At 32.8% G+C, this 12553-nt stretch overlaps 1 protein-coding gene across 2 annotated transcripts in view; it reads right to left on the bottom strand.

Moving 5' to 3' along the window:
• The window catches only part of Ih (hyperpolarization activated cyclic nucleotide gated potassium channel Ih), a 502482-nt gene that overhangs the window by 274889 nt on the left and 215040 nt on the right, over window positions 1-12553 (bottom strand). For both annotated transcript variants that reach the window (XM_089102539.1, XM_089102540.1), the window contains exons 4-5: window positions 11154-11290; window positions 1511-1648 (exon numbers count right to left, since the gene is read on the bottom strand). In XM_089102539.1, the coding sequence (XP_088958665.1) occupies window positions 1511-1648; window positions 11154-11290 (275 nt within the window). The remainder of the gene's footprint in view (window positions 1-1510; window positions 1649-11153; window positions 11291-12553) is intronic.

Below are 12553 nucleotides of genomic sequence, written 5' to 3'. Positions count from 1 at the left end.
TTAAACATATAAATAAGTTGTACCACTTTCAAATTTCAGCCATTATCATAGCCGGTTAAGTACATATTTTATAGATGTTGTTCGATTTACACACAGTTCATATAATTATCCAGTATGATCATTCCCTATCTCACCCATTATAAAAACCCGGACCGGGGTGCAAGTGCTCCAGAGAACGTAGAAACATAAGCGGCGTCAGATCTTTTCACGGGTAGACAAGTCAGACGCGAAACAATCGGAAACAAGTGGAAACCCGCTATTACGAATAATGCACTTTACGCGAAACAATCGGAAACAAGTGGAAACCCGCTATTAATAACTGCACGAAGAAGTGGGAGGAGCTTTTTGTTCGCACCGAGAACGAAGACCAGAAATGATCTGCGATAAGCTTACTGGATAATTATATGAACTGTGGATTTACACAAAAATTAGCATTTAGATACCCATTCTGTTCCCTTGCTTAGTTTATTTTTTCTGTAGTTAATATTGTTCTATAGTGTGTTTTATTGTTGTTGTATTGTGTTGTATCGTTGTATTGTATAATGGTGTAGTGCGTTTGCATCGGGCTTGTTTCTTCTTTTTTCTTTTTTTTTGTCCTAGCTGATATAACTAAACCATGTTTTATCCGGCAAAAATTTTAATTAGTATTTTCTTTTGCTACATCAGCAAAAAACGAACAAATCATCAAGGAAAGAAACACGGTTTTGTCACAAAAACAAAGATCAAATTTAAACTTTTAAACACGCATAAGATAGATTGTGTAAGATTGAATAAAAATAAACTACTGTGACTGAAGAATAGAAGCCTGTATTGTAAGTTTTTCTTGGTCAACTGTGTTATGACTTTTTTTCTTTTTTTTTATAATTCTGAAGAACAAGATTTAAAATTATGTTCTAAATTTAACAGATTTCGCACAGTTTTGAAAAAGAAAAAACAACAGGTGATATAAAAAGAAAATATAAAAGGTTCTAGGCAAAATAGAGAGACATCGAGATTCTAGAGGAGAGGGACACGAGTCAAAATTCCCTAACTCCCTGTTAAGTTTATTTATGGGTAATATAGATGCACAGTGAAACTTAAAATTTTCTTGTAAAACTTGTTCTGAATAAAAATTTTTTGGTTCTCTTTACTAGCTTATAATCCTCAACTAAAACCATCACATTTTAAAAAGATGGGGCTCAGAGATATTTCTCAAGAAAAAGTCTTATCTTGTTAGTCTAGACTTGTCACTCGTAATGCTTAACCAGAAGCATTAGTAAACCCGATTTTGAACAAGAAATGAAGCGACCTTGCTTGGAGAGATACTTAAAAAAAAGGAATCAGCATAATTAAAACCCACTTTTCACCACAAAAGCACTGGGGCTATAACCTCACTTTCTGATCTTTGAGTGACGTATTCAAAATCAGGTTGGGACTTATGCTAATTGCTTGAGACTAGGGAATTTTAGATACTGGGGAAAAATGTGTGCTAGTAGAACCTGGACTAAAATTGTTTATAAAGAACACTTACGTATACTTCTTCCCATTGGCTAACGTATCTGACTAATCTTGAGAGTCGTAGTAGCCTTACTAAGCTAAGTAATTTTGCTAAGCGAAGTATCCTTAATGCTCTGCCGGCATGTAGTATTTGGAAACCTTCTCCATAATCCTGGAAAATATTTCAGGTATATAAATATATATTCTTATTGAAAGTTTTGGTTCCAGGTATAATTTTGAAATATTAAAACGTGAAAGAAGGAAAGTTTCGCTCTCGAGAGCTTCATAGTTGCGCCAAAAGCTGCATACTAGTAGAGAGCGAACCTAAATCCATAGTAACCGAAATTTAAACAGCATTTTAAAAATAAATATTCAATATAAAAAATGGCTATTTGACACTTTTACCCATGCTAAAGATAAAAAGTAATATAGAAAACAGAGTAACAGGAATTTCAAAAAGCAGCTTTGATGCCCTCAAAAAACGGTTTCACAAATAAAAAGTACACAGTATTAGAATCCCCAAGGTTGAAAATCAGTTGCCGAAGGTTATCAAAGTTACATTTTAAAAGTTGAAGGAAATCGTTTCAAATGAAAGCTATTACAAAAATGCATATTTCTAAGACTGGAGGCAAGACCCAATTTGACTTCTGTAATTTTAAAACAGTTACGCATATAAAGGAAATTTTACAATAAAAACTAAAAAAATATGTTTTGAGCAGTTTCTTATACAGGGAAGGTTTTTTAGGTCTCCAACGTATAGGCAAAAATCATTTGATACCAAACTCTTCACTTTCCTACTAATTCTTAGAACAAGAAATAAAGGAAGCATATAATCATTGAGTCATTCTCATAGAAGAGAAGATCATTGAGTGAGATATAACGTACTAACAGAGAGGAGCTTTTAAATTTATTGTGAGATCCAAATTCGATAAGTGATAGCAAAAGAACTTCTACTATTAGCTTCCTTGCTTTTGAAATACTGGTTTTCATACCCCAAAGCCAAAAACTTTATCAAAGCCCAAAAAAAACAAGCTAAATGTCTCCTTTTTTCTTTTACATCGTTCAAAGGATTGTCACAGAAGATAAAATCATTCAAAATCATTTTGCAAGTACCGCTGACACTGTGAAAGAAACTAATTATTTCTGAAAGAGGCAAATTTTGAAGAACCGAATGTCAGATTTTTGAAATTCATGTTACAACCTTTATTATATTGACTTTCAGCTCCTTGGCACCTTCTTGCAGCCTACACTTTCCAAATGGGTGTAGGTCTATTTCCAATCAAATCTGTCAGTATTCATTATACAGTTAGACTTGCTATTTTGCTTTATATTGTGATTTCTTATTATAAAATTTCGATTTAAAGCCCAGGCTCCTAAAATGTAGGAAGGTTTATAGAAACGTCTAGTCCATTTTATTTCTATCACATTTATTTCTGAGGATATATAAAAGTTTCTATTTTTAGGAAAAAAAACATTGTATCGGGTTTTTTCCCCCATAGAAATGGTCAAGGATGAAGTATTTGACATTGTAATTGTTTTGCCATACAATCTTGAGTTTTATTTGTGTTCAATTCTTTAAAGAGATCTGACGAACTATAATGACACCACTCCTTGTTAACTCACAGCAATAGTAAACCCCGGCTTATGAGTAATAATTTACATAGATTGCTTGCTCCCCAATTGGTTAAGAAAATAAGGCGACTGAGCAGGATATGTGGAAAAATTAAGGGATAACCAAGAAGGTCTGTTTTTAATGGGCTTTTTCTTGCACTTCCATTGGTTCGTGTTGGACCAAAGAGAAATGCAGTTCATCCGAAACTCTATTCAGCTCAGTCCATTGACAACTAATAGCAAGAAAAATTTTTAAAGTGCAAAAAGATAATTTACTTCTTAGAAAAATTTAATTATTACAGGACCTACATATTTTTCCCAAAGCACTGGTAAATTAAAAAAAAAAAATCTACTTTATCTTCTAAGTATAATGTTTTATTCATAAGTATACGAAAAAAACTCCAGGTCAAAATGCCTTAAAGTCCATCAGTTATTTATCATTTCTGGGAATAGGAAGAATAGAATGGATAAAAAATATGATAATTAGCCTTGAAGGCCTTAGAAAATCATCTTTGTATAAACAAATAGAGTTGCAGGAAAAGATACAGAGGAAAATGAAAAAGTTTTGATACCTTGGATTTGAAGGAAGATTTGTTTTGTGAGGAAGAATTAGCAATAGTACTAAAAGGATTAAAAAATAATAAGGCTCAAGGTGCTGATAGTGTGGTAAATGAATTTCTTAAATATGGTGGCTCTGAGGTTACAAATTAGCTACTGAAGATTATGAATATGATTTCTGAAAAACAGGAAATACCTAGAAATTTCGTGGAAAAACCTTATTTAATCCACTGTATAAAAAAGGTGATAAGAGTAAGTGTGGCAATTATTGAGGCATTAGTCAGTCTCTGTAGGTAGCAAATTACTTAATAATATGATACCTTTTAGACTGAGAGATGTTGTAGACAAAGTTTTAAGAAAAGAACAGTGCGGTTTAAAAAAAAGGTAAAGGATGTGTCGACCAAATTTTCACCCAAGGTTAAATAATTGAGAAGTGCCTGAGTTATCAAACATCTTTGGTCCTCAGTTGTATAGACTATGAGAAAGCGTTCGATTCTGTTGATAGAAGAGCTTTAGCGAAGGTCCTGTATGGTATACCAGACAGATACTTTAAAGTGATTAGTAGTATGTACAAGAATAACGCTGCTACGTTTAAGATAGGAAATGAGATTAGCAGCTGGTTTCCTATTAAATCAGGAGTTGTTGTGTTCTATCCCCCTTTATATGGATTATTTTGATGGACTTTGTTTTAAGGAGCACATGAAGGGCAATGGGAGACCACGGAATCAAATAGGGAGGATAAACTCTCCTGGACTTAGATATTGCTGATAATTTGAGCATCCTAGATGTAAGTGTGAACGAAATGAATGAACGTTTAGAGGTTTTGGGAGTTCAGGGTGCTAGACTAGGTTTGAAAATTAATTTTAAGAAGACTAAGTCACTAAGGCTAGGAATAAGTGAAGATGAAAAGGAGACGTTGAGTAACGAAAAGATTAACCAGGTGGACAGTTTCACTTACCTTGGTAATATTATTAGTCAAGACCATGGGAGCAGTGAAAATGTCTAAACTAGAATAACGAAGGCTCGGGGTGTTTTTTCACAGTTAAAAAGAGTTCGGAAGAATAGGAAGATAATTCTGCAAACCAAGATTAGAATATTGGAAGCTAAAGTGATGACAGTGGTCAAATAGGGCTCTGAAGCATGGGCCCTTGGAAAAACGGATAAAAGTTGGCCAGATATTTTCCAGAGAAATTGACTACGGATTGTTCTAAGTACCCGGCCAACTGAACGTATTTCAACCAGTAGGCTGTAGGAAAAGTGTGGTTCCACCCCGGTCTCTAGAGCTGTAATGAGAGAAAGGTTGAAAAGGCTAGGGCAAGTTCTGCGGATCAAGGATAACCAAATGCCTAAGATTGTTCTTTTCGGCCAACTGTCTAGGGCTAAATGGAAAGCAGGTCGTCTGTGGTTGGGGTGAGAGGATGTCATGAAGGAAGGTTTAAAGAAAATGGGAGATTCCTGGGGAGGGTGTAAAAAGGGAGGCTTTGAATAGATTGGGATAGGGGAAGGGTATGCGTAGCTGTGTTGGCCTCAAGCGGCCATGTTCCCCCTGAGTCGACTTTGTGGTATTGTTTTGAAAATTACATTAAGATCATCAACTGAGAAGGAGGAAATTTTATTTTGGTTTCCCTTAATAAAGGAATGCTTTTAGGTACTCTCTTTCCTTATTCCTAAGTATATTTCAAATAGATTAAAGAAATAATAAACGAGCAAGACTAAGAATGGGCAAGTCAAGCAATTTCCGCTTGCTGGAATATATCTCTAAATAATGCTATAAGAGAAGTAGTACTATAATAAGAGAAATATTAAACTGATTGGATGTATTCAGTCGACCCAGCGTGGCTCTACCCATAATATGGGAAAGCACCGTGTTCCACAGCTTTAGATCTTCCTAGATCTGAGAGACATCCCTAATTAATAGAGTAACAATAGTTTGGTGACTGTTTCACTCTTATATTATGGATCCTAAAGGCCGCCTAAGGTGCCTGGTTTTTGCATTTTTTTTTCGATTAATATTACATTTTGTCGAACCTTAAAGATAAAGCTGCATTACACCTTCTTTGGTCTCTTTTATTGGAATAAGCAAGTAACTGAGATTGAACCGGTGTTTCTTCACTGATTCTGGTGTTTCTCACCGATGGTGTTCCTTCACTGATTGTATTTTTAGAGGAGTACTTACCTTTAGAGAGGTAGCAAAGACCGTCCATAAGAGAAACAAATTTTAGCACACCTGTTTGAAAGACTACCTAATTTAACTTCATCATACACCGTGAGTGAAATAACATAAATTAGCTAAAAACTGAAGATTAAAATTTTTTTTTATAGCACCCACAGCATTAGAACCAAAACAGTTTTATCCCCTGAACTTATCTTAAGACTGTTAATACCTATAAACTACGAATTTCAAAGATATTTATTTCACTTGTTGCAAATCCCTTAAGGGCAGTACTATATTTTTGTCAGTGTTGCCACGTTGAACCGTAAAAATAAATAAGAAAAACTAATTCGTTAAATTTGACATTGTTCTAAGGCTACATAAATTGAAACATTAACAATCTGTTGATTCCAAAAGACAAATACCACCAAAATGTTGCCACGTCAGTGTTGCCACGTTGAACCGTGAAAGTGAATAAGCAAAACTAAATTGTTAAATTTGACAATGTTCTACGGCTGTAAAAATTCGAACATTAACAATCTGTTGATTCCTTTTCGTCCGTAAACATTAAATGTATTAAACCCAAGCGCAAATCCCCCTTCAAAAGAACGTCAAATCCTCTTAAGGTGTTTGCTACCATGAGATTTTAGCTGATTTTTTTTTTTTTTTCACTCATGCTTCTTTTTTCGAGTTTTCCACCCGCTAATGCCAAAAAATGCATCACTGCGTACGGAGATCTTTGAAATATGCATATGGAGATCTGCGTTTGGAGATCATTAAAAATGAGATTCACAACTTTTCCTAATCTCAAAGTATATATGGTTTAGTAAGTTTCCATTTAATCAATCCGAACGATCAGACCTGTTTCACTGTCAATCCGAACAATGTTCACTGGCATGGGCGCACGTAGCTTTGTTTCTCGGGGGGTGGGCAGCCGATTCTGTGATGGTGGGTGTGGGGGAGGAAGTTATATTGGCAGTTCACAAAACCTTGCATTGCCAGCAAGTTCTATCATACCTATGAAATCTTTATTAATAAATAATCACCAAAAATCATAAATCACCAATAAGCTTCAGCATTAATCAATCTTTTTGGATTAGAGCTAAATCTTGCCAAGACATTATGGATAATTGTTTCTTGATGGACTTTTATTCTGCAATTCCAGCTGTTTATTTACAGCTTTTTCGACCATCTACCTTTCATCAACTGCTTTTTTAGCCATCTTCTTTTCAGCCATATTTAGTGTAAATTTGAAGTTCTTGGGGGGCAGCTGCCCCCTCTTGTCCCCCTTCCGTACGCCCCTCCTCGCTGGCTTTGGTAGTTTAAATTTGCAAAAACACCCTCTCATGTTCCTGTGACCATAAACTTTTGAATATAATCTAGCCAGAAAGATCAATAATTACTCCCACAAATTATAATAACTTGAACCAATTTTAATTTTTAATAAGAATACATGACCACGGCTGTCCATGACAAGTCCAGATTGTGCAAAAAAGGTGTGAACATAAGATAGAAATTCAGGGTTTTTAAAGCAGACGAAATAACAATAAAATAGCAATCATTATATGAGCCAACAAACGATTAAAATAAGAGTTCTGGCGTTTTTATTTTTATTCATCGGACATAACAACTAAGTTGTGACAGAAGTTTCCTTTTTTGCATTGCTACACACATTATTCTTTATCATTACCATTACTATTCATAAAAATAAGGCAAGAATATTTCAAAATCCATATTAATTTCAGTTTTCCTTCGTAAAGGGAGAAAAAGACCCTTTGAAAGTCACCCTTGAAAGTTTTTGGTGAGGCAAACAATTTAAATAAATGAAGATTCTGACAACAAATAAACAGCACATTAAGCAACAAACATCAAATACCAAATGTATCTGCCTACATATGATTAAAATAAGAATTCTGACAAGGAAAAATCTTTTCTTGAAAGAATAAAGCCTTTACACTTTTCTCTCAGCTATAACAACTAAGCTGTGGCAGATATTCCCTTGTTTGCATTGCTAACTTCCGATTTTCCTTTCTTTTATATTTTAGGTAGAACAGAAATTACCATAGAAATCTACATTTCTCCGATGGAAGTCGAGGGCGTGATAAAGGCTTAATAAAGCCGTGTCCTCATTACGTATGGGTTTTTGCAGGCGAGGTCGTCCTTAATTTTGGCCTTTCCTGGCAGCTCTAGTCTCCAAATAAACCAGGTACATTTGAAGTGGCTTTCTTTTAGGGGAAAGTCAAATCTGGTAAATAAATAGCGGTTTTCACTCGTCTTACTTTGGTGGAAAATTTCTTAGCCAAGTGTAGTTTCTCTTTGGTAATCGAAAGGACTCATCTTCTGCAGCAAAATCGTATATGAGGCCCAAAAAGCTAAACAATAAGGTGTTTCTGTTTTTCAGCTGTTATGAAAGACCAATTATTTGAAAAAAAATTGTTTAGGAGAAATGTAATTTCAAGAATTGCAAGAACAAATGAAATATCAAAAGCTCTACTTCAAACTGATTTTGCTAGTAAAAAAATATTTTTGAGTTCAAGTTTAATTGTTTTAGACTTCAATAAAAATGATTTAAATGGATTACCCGATCACCAACTTGTATAGCTTAATGAATTTAGGTTAAACAAGAAAATACGAAATGTCACTTTTGAATAATCGCAGCGAAATTGATTGAGTCATGTTGATGAGAGGGCTTAACCGACTGGAGCTTTTCTGTAGCATTCAAAAGGAGTCATATTACGCAGCAAACTATAAAAAAATTGCCAAAAAGCTGAAAAATAAGTTTTTGTGCTTTTTTTTGTTTTTTTTTTGTAAGTAAGGAGTGATGCGGCTCAATAGTAACCGAAACTTTAAGAAACAGAGTCTTGATAACATTAAATATATCAAAAGAGTCGAATTTTGTTGCTTATTCAAAATATATAAAATTCATCAAGTTTAATATTACCCATCAAAATTTAAGAGCCTGAGAAAATTTGTCCAAAGGTTCCAAAAACATCAAGTGAGCTTAATGAAAATCAGGTTCAGCATATCAGAGAATTTATTGTTACCAAGCTCCTACATACAAAAATGCAGAATTTTCCATTTTTTGCAAGAAGAAAGATCTCGAAGGCGTGTTTATTTGTTCTTTTTGTATGTTTTCCCCAGGGGTGATCATATTGAACTAGTGATCCTAGAAGATCAAGAGATGGCTTATTTGATCGGAAATCAAAAGTTCTAGTGCCCTTCTTAAGTGTCCCAAAATATTGGAGGACAGCTAGCTGCCTTCCCATGCCCCCTTTTTCCCCAAAGCCTTCCGATCAAAATTTTGAGATAGCAGTTTTGTTCAGCATAGTCAAACAATCTAATAACTATATCTTTGAGAATGACTTGACCCCCCACAGTATCCGGGGGAAGGGCTGCAAACCATGAACTTTGCCAATCGTTTACATATAGAATTGGTTATTGTGATGCATATAAAAAATGTTCGGGAGGGGAGGGGGCTCTGAAGGGTGGGATTACTGGAGGGGAGGATATTTCTATTGAGGAAGTTTTAGTGGGCGAAGGGGAATTTTCCATAGAGGAGGAGCCGGATTTCCCAGCATTATTTTAAAAAAGACCAGAAATTAAATAAAAAAAAACAAGTTTTTAACTAAAAGTAAGGAGCAACACACTTTAAACAAACAGAAATTATTACGTATATGAGGGGGTTGTCCTCCCCCCTTAATACCTCACTCTTTACACTAATTTTTTTTTGAAATTTAAAAAAAACTTATTGTTTTAATTAAACGGCCCTTGTGTTTCAGGAGTCATTCTTAAATAATTGGAATAAAAAGTCAAACATAAGCGGAAAGAGCGAGGTATTGAAAAGAGGGAAACACTCTATTACATGTACTAATCTCTGTTTGTTTTCAGTTATAATGTTGCTCCTTAATTTCAGTTAAAAAAAACTATTTTTTTTATTTAATTATTATTGAGTACCAGTTGTTTTTCATAAACATCTTAAATACAAATTAAGAAAAGGGGTTGAAACCAATCACTAGAACCTGCATAGTTTCGAGGGCTATCTTTAAGTTGAGTTTTTCAAGAAAAGGTGACAAGTCAGGTTTTGAATTATCGCAGCGGCATTGCTGCCAACCCTATTTCTATGACCCTTAACTAGCATTTGATTAAAAATAGGGTATAAAAAGGCCAGAATAAGGATTTTGAGGCTGAAATGATGTCTGAGAATATTTTACAGGTAATTATTTGGTTAAAAAAAAAAAAAAAAAAAAAAAAAAAAAAAAAAAATCTTCCTAATTTAGTAATTGAGATAAATGAGCATTTGAACAAGGTCTTAACCTTACTTATCCAACCAATTACCTAATACAAAACAGTATATCAAATCCATTAGCCAAAAAATCTTAGCTTGCAACAATTATTTAATTTTCAGAATTCCCATGCACGTAAACCACTTTTATAATAGACACCTATTTAACTCTTAGGTGTACTTTCAAAACATAAATCATAAAGTTGATGTATCTTTAGTGTATTTTAGTGTATTTTACCCCTTTTAGTATTTATTTCAGCTTTGTTGAGCTATTTTAAAAATTGTTTTTCTTCTTTATTTTAGGAAATATATTAATTTTTTGTGTATTTGTACTAACAATTTTATTATAATGCTTGTCTTCCAATTTTCCATTTATTTCATTATTTGCACACCAACAACATGAAAATTTTCTGATTATTAGTAAAATAAAATATCCCGGTCTTCCTGCCAGGAGATGGAAAATGAAATATCCTTTTAGTATTTGTGCTGTAAGAAATATTGACTACAACATTTTACCAATACAACTATCCGTCTTCCCACCGACGGTTTCATTGTTGCAATACGTTTCAAATTATTTTTGTGTGTTTTTTTTTATTTTTTTAATATTTGTATATTACAATAGTTATGCAATAATTATTTATTATTTTAAATTCAAGTCTTATTATTGTTTAATTGCTCTTTTAGTTTTATCTCTATGATATTACTGCTATTAAACGGTTTTACATTATTATATTTGTTACCTAAAAATGAAATATCCATTTAGTATTTGTGCTGTAAGAAATATTGACCAATACAACTACCCATTTCCCACCAATGGTTTCATTGTTGCAATACGTTTGAAATTATTTTTGTGGTGTTTTTTATTTTATATTTGTATATTAATATAGCTATGCAATAATTATTTATTATTTTAAATTCAAGTTTTATTATTATTCAATTGCTATTTTAGTTTTATCTCTATGATATTACTGCTATTAAACTGTTTTACATTATTATATTTGTTACCTAAAAAGTATTTTATTTGTTGTCTATATATTACGTTACTTCTTAATACAAAAATGTATAAAAACTTACCTGGTTGAAAATTAAAAAAATATAATCTAATGGAATGGAGCTGACTAGGTCAAGAAAGAACCACGTCTTGAGGTAGTTATGGGCAATTAGTTTTGGATCCAGAATAACCTGCTCGGAGTTATCCTGCTGCATTATTCCTAGAAATAAACGACATTATATAACTTGTGAAAAAACAGTAAAATATGAAACAAATTAAAACTCAAATTCTTTTAAGCATGCAAATCCAGCTGAAATTTTAGCGAAAATCATTTGCAGCTTTACCCTCCACTTAAACGACATCGTTGGTTTTACCGACAAAAAAATTACTTCGGAAAGATATAAAAGCAATATTTTCAAAAAAAAAAATAAAAATAAATGAAGTACTTGAGTCGTATAGAAAATAGTACATTGTTTTTTCCATTTTCAACTGTTTCAAACTTTTTATCGGTTTAAAATTAATATTGTTTGTGTTTTGAAAATCCAAAAGTTAAAATTTTCATTGAACTTGAATCTAGTTCAAAATAATTCCTTCCTTCAAAAACTTTTAAGTTAAATATGCTATTTAAATTATACTGTCAACTTGCTACTTTGATAAACACACACAGTCAAGTAAGAATTTTAAGAAATAGGTATTAAAAATGTAACAAACGCATAGAAATCGACAAAACTGACAGCAGCAAATAAATTCTTAAAAGACATAAAAAATAAGCTAAATAGATGGACACCTTAGCATTTTCTAATTAGTGATGCAATAAGTTTGTAATTTAGATATACATAAAAAAGAAGAGAGGCCCACACATAGAAATTCACCATTTTCCGAGGTTTTCAATATTTCTTTGTGTTTTATAGCGACTCACCTCCTATTTACATTTCTTAACAGTTACACCCCCCTAAATAATCCCTCTTACCAAAATTAAAATTTGATCTAAGGCCTAATTTAAGTTATTGCGCATTAAATAAAAGTTAATTAAAGTTTGTAAAGTAAAACACTCTTTTATATTGCGAAATTTGAATTTTATTGTAAATACTGAAGTTTTTGGCAGTGATTCAGTGTCAATGAATTTTGCCGTATAACTGACTTATATGAGCTTCAAAACTCTTAAATTTGAAAGGTGTTATTGTTATTGCGTATTAAATATAAGTTAATTACAATTTGTAAAATAAAACACTCTTGTATATTGCGAAATTTGGATTTTTTTGTAAATACTGAAGTTTTTGGCTGTGATTTAGTGTCAATGAATTTTGCCGTATAACTGACTTATATGAGCTTCAAACCTTTTAAATTTGAAAGGTGTACACCTTTCAAACTTACAACCTTTCAAAATTTAGTCTCAGTTTTAAATACAGCCTTTCAAATCTAGTCTCCTGGGAACTGATTTAGTTTCCTTCTTTTACGTTTCTGAAACTGTCATTTTGGGTCT

The sequence above is a fragment of the Artemia sp. Qi Xiang Cuo genome, chromosome 16 (genome assembly GCF_049724085.1).
Source record: "Artemia sp. Qi Xiang Cuo chromosome 16, ASM4972408v1, whole genome shotgun sequence".
In the NCBI taxonomy this organism is placed as follows: Eukaryota; Metazoa; Arthropoda; class Branchiopoda; order Anostraca; family Artemiidae; genus Artemia; species Artemia sp. Qi Xiang Cuo.
Note: the sequence above shows the minus strand (reverse complement) of the source record. Positions and strands in the feature narration are given on the sequence as shown.